We start from the raw sequence: 13121 nt of genomic DNA on the forward strand, positions 1-13121 counted from the left end.
AACTTCTCGACTGGAACCCAAATGGTTTTGTACTTTTTAGGATTTTGGTTCTGCCTTTGGAATGGCCTTAGGTTTCTTTGAGTCCTCTGATTTTCATAAGATCCATTAGATCTTGGAGTATAGTATCTATAGAGTCCTTGGTTTTGGTTTTTCCCTTGTGGTCTATAAGTCTTACTAGGATAGTTCTTGTATCCTTGGAATTGCCTTTGGGGCCTCTCAATAGAGTACTCTCTATGAGGTTGGGTTTTTCTATACCTGGGCATAGGTCTAGAGTTTTCTTGAGGCCTATATTACCTTCTTAGGGGTGTGTAGTAGTAGGCATGGTTTACTCTTGATCTCTCAGTTTGAGAGTTGGGCTTTTTCTTGAGGTGACACTGTTTTATGGAGTGTCCAGTCTTTTTACAAAAACTACATTTAATGTAGGAGGTGGATGGTTGGTTTCTTTGGTCAACCCTTCTTGGATTTCTATATGGATTTTGTCCATTGTAACCCAGTCCTTCTCTTTCATTTGGACTCTTCCTTTGAGAACCAAGAAGGTTGTCAAGGTTCTTTTGCCCCTGGGTAAAGGTGCAGAGGGTGGAGTTCAACTTAAAGTTTTCTTCCTCCAGTTCACTTACCTTTGAGGTTAGTGCCTCCACTCTCTTATTTAGTGTTTCAACCTCCTTTTCAAGTTTACTTTTATTAGACTCTAATTTTATACTTTCTTCATATAAGGCCTCGAAGGCTTCTTGAAGTTCCTCATTAGGGTCCCTTACTAAAAGTTCAGGTTGAATTTCACATACCTCTTGTTCTTCATCTCCGATGGCCATCAAGGCGAGGTTGGTGACTTCTTCTCCAAATTCACTTTTCTCTTCATCACTTGAGTCCCATGTAGCTACATAGGCCTTTCTTTTTGATTTATTTGGGCATTCAGTTCTAAAATGTCCAGGCTTTCTGCACTCAAAACACACTATGTCTTTAGTAGGAGTTTCCTTAGGTTTAATTTTTGTTTTACCTTTTTCCCCATAGGATTTGTTCTTGTGTTGGAATCTTCCTTTCTGTTTGAGGAATTTGTTGAATTTCCTCGTGATGAGTGAAATTTCCTTTTCCATGTCGATTTCTTCATCTTCTTCATCATCACTTACTTCTTCGATAGGTTGAGTTGATTTTAGCGCTATGGTTCTCCTTTTCTCAGAATTTGGTTTGTCGGCATTCAGCTCTACTTCATGCGTTTGGAGAGATCCAAGCGAGTAGTCCAAGGAGATTTTCGTCAAATCTTTGGCTTCTTCGATTGCTGTTTTCTTGGGTCTCCAAGCTGCAGGTAAGGCTCTTAAGATTTTTCTGACTTTTTCAGCGTTAGTATAAGTCTTGCCTAAACCTTTAAGATTATTCACAATGTCAGTAAATCTAGTGAACATAGAAGTTATTGACTCATTTTCTTTCATAGAGAATGACTCGTAATCAGAGACAAGTTGATCTACCTTTCTTTCTTTTACCTCTGCTGTACCTTCGTGTGTGACAAGAAGCATATCCCATATTTCTTTAGCCGTGTCACATGCAATGACTCGGTTGAACTCTTGTTCATTGAGGGCACATTGAAGGAATGTAATGGCACGGAAGTTGTACTGGATGAGGGTGATGTCTTCAGCTGTCCATTCTCCTTCATCCTTAGGTACTGTCTTTCCATCAACTATCTTAGTGATAGTGTATGGTCCATTCTCTATGGCTCTCCATACAAGAATGTTATGACCACACACAAAATTCTTGAATCTGCACTTCCAGAAAGAAAAGTTTTCTCCATTAAAGTACGGGGGTCTCGAGGCGTTCATGCCTTCTGGTGGTCCTTGGAATGTGGTCATGGTCTTTGACTCACTATTAAGACGATATAGTCTTAAATAAATTGAGCTCCCTCTCTGATACCAATTGAAATAACCTAGAGGGGGGGTGAATAGGTTATACTAGTGGAATTTAACTCTTTTCGATGTATAGATCACAAGTATGATTGTAATTTAAAAACAATACTGAATAAATAAAATAAGAACAACCACGACACAAGATATATAGTGGTTCAACTCAATCTGAGTCTAGTCCACTCCCTACAAGAATCCTCTTGTAAGGTATTCCACTAGTTCTCCCTTTCAGTACAGTAGGTAGGGAAGAAAAACCTTTACAATCTTTTTATGGATAAGAGTATCCTTACAAATCTCCTTTCCAGGCAGAGAGACGCCTTCACAATCTCTTTTAGAGGTAGAGAGAGACCTTTCTCTTTTTAGGATAAGAGTATCCTTACAATCCTAAGTACAGTCTAGAATTGTAAAAAAACAGAAAATAAGAAATAGTGGAATAAGAGGAATACCTCAAGTATGGTGCAAATGAGAATGAATAATAAATGATGAGTGATGCACCTTATGTAAAGTCCTCTCTTACGGCTTTGACTTGCACAGGAGAGAGTAGAGGACTTTGATTAAGACTGGAGCCTCTTGTTTGGGATTTGTGTAACTGAATAACTCAAGTAGAATAAACTTCTCTAATGCTTGCAATAATGCTCTTAAAGCTCTTTCTTAAATCAATAATTAATTAAGAGTGATTAGGGTATTTATAGGTGAATTTAGTAAAGCATTTTAGGTAGGGAATCAAGCTCTAACGGACATATTCTGGATATACCGGTCGACTGCCATTGGTAGCCGATCGACCGCTAAGAGCCGTTGTAGGCAATAAAATAGCCGTTGGAGTACTTCCAGACAGGCACCGGTCGATCGGAACTTTCAGCCAGTCGACCGCCTATGGTCTCGGACAGATCCGATCGACTGGGGCTTCCAGACGGTCGACCGCCTATGGTCTCGGATGGTTCCGGTCGACCGGGGCTTCCATCCGGTCGACCGCCAACATGACAAGCTCTGTCATACTGACCAGTCACCAGTGTTTTGACTATAACTTTTTGGTCCGACCTTGGATTGATTTGAGATCAGTTGTGTTGGAATCACAACTCAATTTCCTACAACTTCTATGAAGGTTTCGTCTCCTGATACTAACTTAAAGATTCCCTAAATACCCTTGAGTTAGGTTACTGTGTGTTCCACACCACTTAGAAATTTTTCATACCTACTCAAGGCAGGCTCTATGGTTATTCTAATATGATGCAATGCACATGCATGAGGTGAGTGCATATAAGTATGTGGACATTACAAATTACATTAAAAAATAACTAATCTATCCTAGTGGTCTTCTTCTTTATTTGAATCTTCCATTCTTTAGCCCTTCATCTTCTTTCCTTCTTGTTTGTTGTTTCATGTCTTTAAGCTTAGCTTCATGTCTTGATTCGACCTTCGATCTTCTAATGATTTCTTGAAGCTAATCACACTTTAACAATCAAGTTAAAGATTTATGTTTGTTTGTTAACACCAAAACATGGCAAGGAGTGTGGACATGTTTCCCAACAGTTACCTCCACAAATGTTATATCGGGTGAATTTATCACATCATAATGCAACCTTGACAAATTACATGGGCTAACCAGATACGCTTATTTCTAACATAAAAGCTCCAATCATCGCACAAGATAATAATATTACACAGATTTGCCACTCAACTAGGACTTGTATATGGACATAGACATGAACTTGGAAGACCGATCGTTGGTATTAAGGCTGAAATTCAATGAATGAAGGCTAACATTTAGATGGGATATGGCTGGCCACCCATACATAGGCCACACCTAGGCGATCAACCTTTTGTGGGGCTCTCCTTTCCAGGTCCATTATCATCACCAAATCACTGCCTCCTAAACTCAACTCAAAGTTCTATTTGGTGAAAACAACTGCCAGTGCAATTGGTTGATATCCTTCCAGTAGTCTCAAGTGTCCTAGCTAGGTCATTGGTTCAACTCTAGTACCTCAAGGCACCTCAACTTACCCCTCACTTGAGGGTCAGGTGTTGCCAACGTTTTGCTGGAAAATATCTTACTACCAATACAAAGAAAAGGTAAGAAAATTGTTCTTAAAATTCTTCCTAGGGAGAATTTGCAGTTAAAACAATTGTTCCCCTGTAATGTGTGTGAAATCTCAGATTTTTTCTTTTTCCTCTTCCTCTTCCTCTTATCCCTATCCCATAAGTGCATCTTTGATCAATAGGGAACACTTTTCTTCTGTATTAATCAATATTATCAAAAATTTTGAAACATTTACGAGTTTTTTGGAGATTGGATGAAGCTACTAATTCAACTCTACGAGAATTTTTATGGAAGTATTTCATTTGCTTCTCTTCCCCCCAAAAAGGAAAAAAGACTACTAACATATACACACTAAAATTTCCATTTTAAAAGACCTTAAAAAAAAAGAAATATTTTGCTAACATATACAGCTAATACATTTCTATTTACTTGCTAGTAAAGGAGAGGGGGGGGGGGAATTAAAAATAGTGTTACTTATCTACACCAAAACTGAAAAAAGTGAACCAATAATTTCTTCCAGCCACACACACACAGTGCAAGAGCCATTCAGAGAGCATCATGAACATTTTTTGTATAGCACTTTAACAGTCTTATGTGTCCACTCGACAAAAAAAAATTGTAGAAACTGATGCAAATGCTGATGCTGTGCAAATTTCAATTATGTGCTATAGAAAAAGTCAAATGAACTGTAAACTTTCTTCTATGCAAAATAAATAACATCAATTTTAAAAATAGGTTTTTCCTACGTTCTCAGAGTATTCAGCAATACATGATAGCTGAATTTTGACTTTGTAATCAGTCGAGATTTGCTCAGTCTACATGGAAACTCATTTACAAGCATCAAACATCATCATTCTTACAAGGCTCGCCCATAGCGTCCACTTATGCAACTAGTCAACAGACTAATCTCTCAATGAGAAGAAAAGCAAACATAACTGGACGTTTAGATGAGATAGTCCAAGTTTATGTGAGTATGTTTCCTTATATAATTGAAAGTCACAACAATAGCAAGATTAGGTAACCTGAAATGTGGAAGCTGAAGAGGCTGGAAATCAAAAACTGGGAACTCTTAACTTTTACAGGAAAAACTCCATAAAAAATAACTCATTGCATCAATTGATGCTATCCTCCACAACTTGGGTGTTTGAAAATAGAACGTCCCTTCGTTTTGGGAAGCCGGTAGTTTCTAGATTTGGCCCCCTGTATTTCAGTTCTCCAGCAGTTCTAAAACTCGGATCGGAGGAACCTGCTTTATAGTTGGGATCAGCAGTACTTTGCCTATAGGGTACCGGTGCACTACCAGGATATGGAGAAGGAGACTCATACCTTCTTGATGGACCTCTCAGACCACCCCCTCTCAATTCCATGATATCATTGGTCCTTGAAGAAGAATCTGCAAATGTTCTGTCTTCCAAGCCAGCACCCAATGAAGCTCCAGCTGAAACCGTTGATGTGGTGGCAAAAGGATCATCTGGACCCCATGAGGTAAGTGATTCTTTCTTCTTCCCAAATAAGTGCCATGCCCCAAACAGGAAAAGAATGAACAGTAGAACAGGGCTGGTCCAGAGCATTGTATTGAATTCAGCTTTAAAAAGCGGGAGGTTAGAGCGGTACACACCCACATAACCACTTCCAAGGCCAAGAACAACAAGTTTTTCATGGTCGCTAGCAATTAAAGGCACCATCTTTCTAATCATAGAGTCATCATTCATCATGTCCAAACTCAAAAACGAAGATCTAATCTCATCAAGACTCGCAAAGAAAACAGGCCGAGGCCCACCAGCCCTAATGTAATGCTGAGAGGAAACATTGTACACAAAAACCTTCTCTCGACTGACAACAAGCAAGTATCCTTTAATCGCCTGTACCGCAAGAGGCCAATCCATCTCAATTTTTCTCTTAGATCTCACCCTGCATTTCAAGTTAACCATATCTCCCAACAGCACCACATGAATCAGATCACCTTTTGACGTCAAGCCATAAGCTTTTGAACGCTCCAACGCATCGAAGACGTAATTTCTTGCAAGTGAACCATTCATTCCTTCACACTCAGATTCCTTAATTTTCATGCTCCTCAGATCAAGTGATCCTGCACCAGTCTCAGTTAAAAACAGAAGCCTTTGCTTCAAGAACACCAATGGCGGGCTTGCTGATTTGACTGAACCAAAAACTGTTCCATTTTCCCGGAAAACTACAATCTTCCCACTAAAATCAGAAGACAGAATATATCTCATCCTTCCAACTTGATGCACTTCCAAGATTGTAATCCGCAAACCCTCTTCTTCGTTTCTTACAGATTCAAATGCCCGGAGATTTGCCATGGAAAGTGAATGCCACTCCTCTCCATTGGAAGCCTCCCAAATCCGATGGGCTAGAATCACCCCATTCTTGTGCCCAGTTACCAAAACAGACTCATTCTTTTGGAGAGAAAGGTAGGAAAGCATAGAAATAATGGGGGAATCCGACAACGTGTCAAACTCAACCAACACATCTCCACTTGGAACGAAAATAAATACCCTCCCCCTTTCATCTCCAATTGCAACGTACTTGTTGCTGAACCCATCAAACTCCGGCAAAACATTAATGGCAGTCGCTTCATATTCGAGCTTCACGGCAGACAAGAACTGAAACCTGTCCGACCATGACGGATAATACTTCGTCACTGAAACCCCACTCCTCCTTTCTACCTCTCCAGGTTTACCAACAAAACCCTTATCATCAACTTCCCCGTAATTCCCCTCCACAATCTTCTTCACCTCTGGATTCTTGTCCTCAATATCAAATCTCGATTCCTCGATCCTATGCCTCTCATTCTCAACAGAGCCAACCTTCCGACAATCAGGTAACCTTGATTCCAGCCTAGCCACAGCTTCACTAAGGGTTTTCACTAGGTTTTCAAGCATTTCCAACTGGTTTTCTTGCCTATCCAACAGACTTGAACTACTCATCTGTTTTTCATGTTTAGGTTCTCTAATTTCATATTCATATTCTTGTTCAGTTAGCAAGGCGTTAGAATCTGCTAAAACCCTAAAACCTGAAGGAAGATCTAAACATAATATAAAAAGAAAAATCACAAAAGCCTTACCTCTCTGGTAACCCACCATTGAAAAAGCTCGGAATCAGATTCCCTTATTTCCTCAGAGTCTCACCGTTATAGCAACCATTGATTCCAGAGAAACAGAGCCTCAATGGCCGGAAGCCAGAGAAGATCACTCACTGCAACCGTACCCGTTTGAAGAAGAGATTTAGTAGTTATGAGAGTTCATGGGTTGGGGATTTGAGGCCTCTCTGTAAGGAGAGTTCAGGGGTCAGAGAACATCGAAGGACGGCCGCCGGAGTAAAAGAAAGAGAGGAGAGAAGGCCAGAAGCATTAGGGTCGGTGAATCACCCGATGCCAGCTGATAATATTCGAGTACCTCGGTCTTCTAAATTTCAGCAAAACAACTAGATTTCGCACACGTGTCGGAGAGCCTATATTTTCGCTGTAATAATTGAGAAGAAAATAAACTATTTTTTTTTTTTAGGAAAATGTATCAGTTTTCCAATGTAATTGATTATTTTTCTGTCGAGAATTATACTATTTCATCGAATCCACCGCTGTCTTATCCACACCTTCCTTCCTCATCCTCATCCTCATCCTCATCCTCATCCGGCCACCGCCTGTCTCTTTTAACCCTTCCATTGGCGACTACCACTGCCCACTGGTATGACTACCAGTCACTTCCTTTTCCGTGCTTACAATTAAACTTTATTAATGCGTGTAAGAAAAATCTTTCAGAAAAAATAATTATCCCTTAAAATTAGGGTCCAAGAACCAGAAATTTAAATCTAAAAAATGTTATAAGTCGGTCCACGTCAGCTTGCGAGTTAAAAGGGTGTCAAGCATTTCATTCCATCGGGGTCAAGGATTTAAGGGACGGTATCGACCCCAATACGGTACCGAGAGATCGACATCGATGCTGATTCGAGTCGGATCGGATAGATAGATATTCGTCAATTTTGCCCCTTTTTTTTTTAATTATAAAAAAGTACTATTTTTACTATTTTACCCTTGAGCTGATTTGGATAACCGATTCCGATCGATCAGGGATCGGGGATTGGTCTCAACTGATACCGATTCAATATGGCCAATACCAGATCAACACTTGAAAACATGATCGAGGTAGATCGATCTTCAGACTCATATCTTTTTCTATCATTAAGGTGCCTGGCATGCATCAAATGGATGAGAAGGACTTAAGGATGTACGTTTATATATTAGGTTGTGTTTCCTACCATCAAATGTCATGCTAGGTATCCCAATAGCTGGAGAGGATTTGAATCATCGAGCTTCTTGCTTGATTGATATATATTTTTTGGTAAAAAAAAACTTAGAAGGAAGTGTGATCCTTAAACACAGACATAGGAGGGGGTAAAATGATCGGGGTTCCCTCTGAAAAACAAAATTCTCGCCATTGTTGAAGCTTCTATATGTGCTCCTATTGATCCCCACGCATGTGCAGGGGTCACAAAAAAACATAACCCGCTTGGGTTGCCATGATGTTATTGCATAGACCAATAGGAGCACATGCGTGTATCTAGGCATAGTTACACATACTCATAAACCATAATTTTAGAAGCACAATCATCATTAAAAATCAACTATGGAACAAAGTACTTGCCTCCATGCATGTACTTGCCCCCTTGCATGCCTTCAAACAAATATTAGAATAGGATTCTAACCACAAAATATATATTTAAGAAATCCAAATTAAGATTAAAAACATTAATTTGAATATGCATAAACCCTAGAAACTATATGAACACTAAGATGCAAGACTTACTCATTCTAATGTGATCCATTGAAAGAAAAATATGAATGAAGACTTTAAATAATACCCGAAAAAGGCAATTTCAAGAAGGGTGGGTTTCCTTAGGATGTGTTAGTTACAGAATTCGTTAGAAAGTCTTTCTAGTGAACTACGATTCTCTTTTTTTTTTTTTTAATTGTTTGGTTGTTTTTTGAGTTGGTTTACTTCGAAATACTAATTCATTTGAAACACTTTCTGAAGCTAAATGTGGCTAATCTGAGAAATAAGGTAAATAACAAAACTCATATTTGACAAACATAATGCTAACCCTCATATAAACAGTCCATGTTAAGTGGTAATTCAAAAAGATCACAAAAATCGAGATGGGTAACCAAATAGTTTCCCGAAAAATCTTAAAAATAAATACAATTCAATAAAAACACTCTATGAGCTCATTGCTAAATACGAAATAAAATTCCAACGAATTATATAATCAAACACATCCTAATAGATCCTTCGAAGAATGTTCTTTCCTATGTGGGCCTTCTCTAGGAAAAGAATTAATAAATTCTTGTAATTTATGATCAATTCATTCAATATATTAATTTTTAGAGGATAAAATACTCACCTTTTATATTTTTATATATCAGATGTACTAATACCCTTTACCCAACAAAAAAAAGGTACACTAATACCCTACGATTAAGAAGGGGAGAACCTAGCTAATGACCATTTTTTTAAATAAATGGATGGCCTACTTCCTCTTGAACTGTAATATCTTATCATTACTGCCAATTAGTAGCTTTGATTCTTGTGTTGACTATAAACTTGTATACTTGTCTGAGTTATCTTTACTCGACAATGCGTCTTTGATACGTTTGCATAACAAAGTCTGCTCTTCAAAGACATTTCATGTATACTTGTCTGAGTTATCTTTACTTAGACAATGCCTCTTTGATACGTTTGCATAACAAAGTCTGCTCTTCAAAGACACTTCAACCCTCCCATTTGTCTCAAGCAAGAGTCACACTATCGGATAGACTCCACTGTTCGGTCGAATAAGGAGACGCAACGTTATGTATAACTCCTTGTAACTCCTCTTATCAAGGTAGCTCTGGGGATTATCACAGCACCACCATTTGCTTTATAAAAAGTTATGCTAATGCGGAAACTAAGGGCCCGTCTGATAACGTAACCAGAAACGTGTTTCTGTGTTTTCTTGTTCTCAGAAACAAAGAAACAGCATAAATACCGTTTGGTAAAAGTGTTCCGTTCCACTTGTTTCTTGAAACATAATTGAAATTTATAACAATTTATGCTTCAAGAAACATGAATGACGAAACAAGTTTTACTTGTTTCGCTCGTTTCTCGAAACAAAAATGGGGCACAAAAAATCGATATTGAAGACGGAGTTTGGCATCACTACGATTCTTAGTGAAGCTACTGGACTCCTTAATCGCATATCTGTATTCTTTCGTCTCCGATGAAGTCTAGCCAATCAGAAGCAACTTCATCGTCATCCACTACAGCGTTTTTCGACCCCCCACAGCAACCGCTGGCGGTTCCGGCGACAACATCATCATCGACGACATCAGAGAAAACAGCTTGTCTATCGATATCGGCTGCAAAAGAAACCTATGGGTCCCGCGAAGGGGGCTGCCAGGAATCGGTCTCCGTCGAGCGCCGTGGAGATCATTCTGCGGTTTGTCGATGGATGGTCGTCAATTTCCCCAAAGTGAAGGCTAGGGCACTATAGAGCCGTTACTTTGAGGTGGGAGGATACGACTGTCGTCTCCTTGTATACCCTAAAGGAGACTCTCAAGCCCTCCCTGGTTACTTCTCCATCTACCTCCAAATCATGGATCCTCGGGGTTCCTCTTCTTCTAAATGGGATTGTTTTGCTAGTTATTGGCTGTCCATCGTTAACCACCTCGACGAGGCCAAGTCCATTCAGAGGGACTCGAGGCATCGATTCTCAAGCAAGAAGAAATCTCACGGTTGGTGCGACTTCACCCCCTCTTCCACAATTCTTGATCCCAAAGCTAGTTTCCTTTTCAATAACAACTCTGTTCCCATCACTGCCGATATCCTCGTATTGAATGAATCCATTTCCTTCACCCGTGATAACAATGAGGTACAGTCTTCTTCCTCGTCATCCTCGGTTGTCGTCGCAGGTCTTGTTTCTGATGTATTGAGTGGGAAGTTCACTTGAAGGGTTCGCAATTTCAGTCTTTTTAAGGAGATGATCAAAACCCAGAAGATAATGAGCCCTGTTTTCCCTGTTGGGGAATGTAATCTTCGGATTAGTGTCTACCAGAGTTCCGTCAATGGGGTTGAGTATCTCTCAATGTGTCTGGAGAGCAAGGACACCGAGAAGTCTGTCGTTCCCGACCAGAGCTGCTGGTGTTTGTTTCAATGGGTCGGTTTCCTATTTGCAGAAGAAGAGACAGATAAACGTTTTAAGAAACAAGGTTTATCAAACACCCAAAATTCTGTTTCTGTTCCCAGAAACGGAAATTTCTGTTTCTGTCGTTTCTTGAAACAGAAACAGCAGAAATGTTATCAAATGGGCCCTAAGGCACCGTTTGATAAATATTTCTGCCATTGCTGTGTCTAAAAATAATAAAAATGGCTTTTCACGTTTATGAAAACAAAAATAGATTTTTTGGTGTTTGATAAACTTGTTTCTCGAAACTTTTTTTTACAGACATAATGCCACTAAAAACCCCAATAGTCTCATCAAATGCCCAAAAGGGAGAAAGGGTTCGATTGCCTCTTTTTAGGTTTAAATAGTTGAGAGATTTATCGGGCACAACAATCTTTTTTTTTTTTCTTTCAAATTTGTTTCTAGAAACGACGAAACAAGTCCGACTTGTTTCGTCATAGTCGGTTTGATTAATGTTTCTAGAAATGGGTGAAATAGAACAACTTTATCAAATGTTTTTTAGGTTGTTTCTCCGATTCTGCCATTCTTGTGTTTTCTTATTCTCAGAAAAGGAGAAACAACATAAAAAGCCTTTGATAAAGTTGTTCCGTTTCACCTGTTTCTATAAACATAAATCAAAATTTATTCCTATTTACAATTCTAGAAACAACTGTGATAAAACAAGTCCGACTTGTTTCGTCGTTTTTATAAACAAGTTTGAGAATAAAAAAAAAAAAAAGTTGTTGTGCCCAATAAATCTCTCAACTATTTAAACCTAAAAAGAGGCAACTGAACCCTCTCTCCCTTTTGGACATTTGATGATACTATTGGGGTTTTTAGTAGCATTATGTCTGCAAAAAACGTTTTGAGAAACAGGTTTATCAAACACCAAGAAATCCATTTTTGTTTGCAGAAAGTTGTAAAGCCGTCTAAAAACAGGAGAAACGTTATCAAATGGTGCCTAGGACCTCAGCTTATATTCTCTCACTTAACTTATATTAAAATCTAAACTTGATGTATGGCATACTTAATTTAATCCCTATGGAGTAATTTACGTTCTAGATAAAAATTATAACTCAATGAATCATGACGATCCAAGTTCTCAATATTTAATTTTTTTTCCTTCCATGTATCACAATGAGCTATCATTCTCAAAACAAATCATCATGTGATGATGTTAACCCGTATAGAATAATTAACTCTTTATTGATCCCATAGTCAATTTTGAAGTCCAAACTTTATTGCCTAACAACATTTATAAACATTTGTTATTCCAAACAAATATGCACAATAATAAAGAATAACAGAAAATTCAAATTGATAGTAAGATTTATTCGGAATTAAAAGCTTACATTGCAATGTGTGAAATGTATGCACAGTACACAAGGATTTACATAACCCCATATTGCTTAAGGGAAGGGCGGTCATTTCATGCCCCCCTCCCTGTGACTGGGTGTTTGAGCATAGGGATCACACTACCTTTTAGAGAATAATCTTCTATAAGTTAAAAGCATTGATTAAACTATTTATGGAATGCAATTTAAAATAATACATGTGAAACAAATATGGCAATGCGTGAAACTACCTATTTTAGGTCTAAACTATGATAACATGTCATAATATACAAATTTTAAGAAGTTATGAAAATTAAATTAGGGTTGAACGGCCAAAAGATTTAAATACCCTACATGCAATGCAATAAAAGAGATGCATGAAACTAATTAAAGAAACTTACTATAATACTAAAAAAGCAAATGTGGACACTACTTACTAACAAAATGGCTGGTAGGGTTTCACAATTCGTGATATTCGGATGAGCAGAATTTTTTCGAATTAAATAAATAATTCTGACCGAATCCAAATAAAAAATAAAAATTAGTAAAATTCACGCTTTTTCTAATTTGATTTTAAAACACGAATAAACCAGGCCGAATCGAATTAAACAGAATTATTCGATGCACCTAAACACACTTAAAAAA

The 13121-nt window shown here is 38.3% G+C and overlaps 1 protein-coding gene across 1 annotated transcript; it reads right to left on the reverse strand.

Annotated features, from left to right (window-relative positions):
* Positions 1-4732: 4732 nt before the first annotated feature.
* On the reverse strand, positions 4733-7335 carry LOC122080623 (uncharacterized membrane protein At1g75140-like). Its single transcript, XM_042647417.1, has one exon. The coding sequence runs from the start codon at positions 7029-7031 to the stop codon at positions 5040-5042; it is 1992 nt and encodes a 663-aa protein (XP_042503351.1). The 5' UTR covers positions 7032-7335; the 3' UTR covers positions 4733-5039.
* Between the last annotated feature and the right edge of the window lie 5786 nt (positions 7336-13121).

This window comes from Macadamia integrifolia, chromosome 6 (assembly GCF_013358625.1).
Source record: "Macadamia integrifolia cultivar HAES 741 chromosome 6, SCU_Mint_v3, whole genome shotgun sequence".
Taxonomy (NCBI): domain Eukaryota; kingdom Viridiplantae; phylum Streptophyta; class Magnoliopsida; order Proteales; family Proteaceae; genus Macadamia; species Macadamia integrifolia.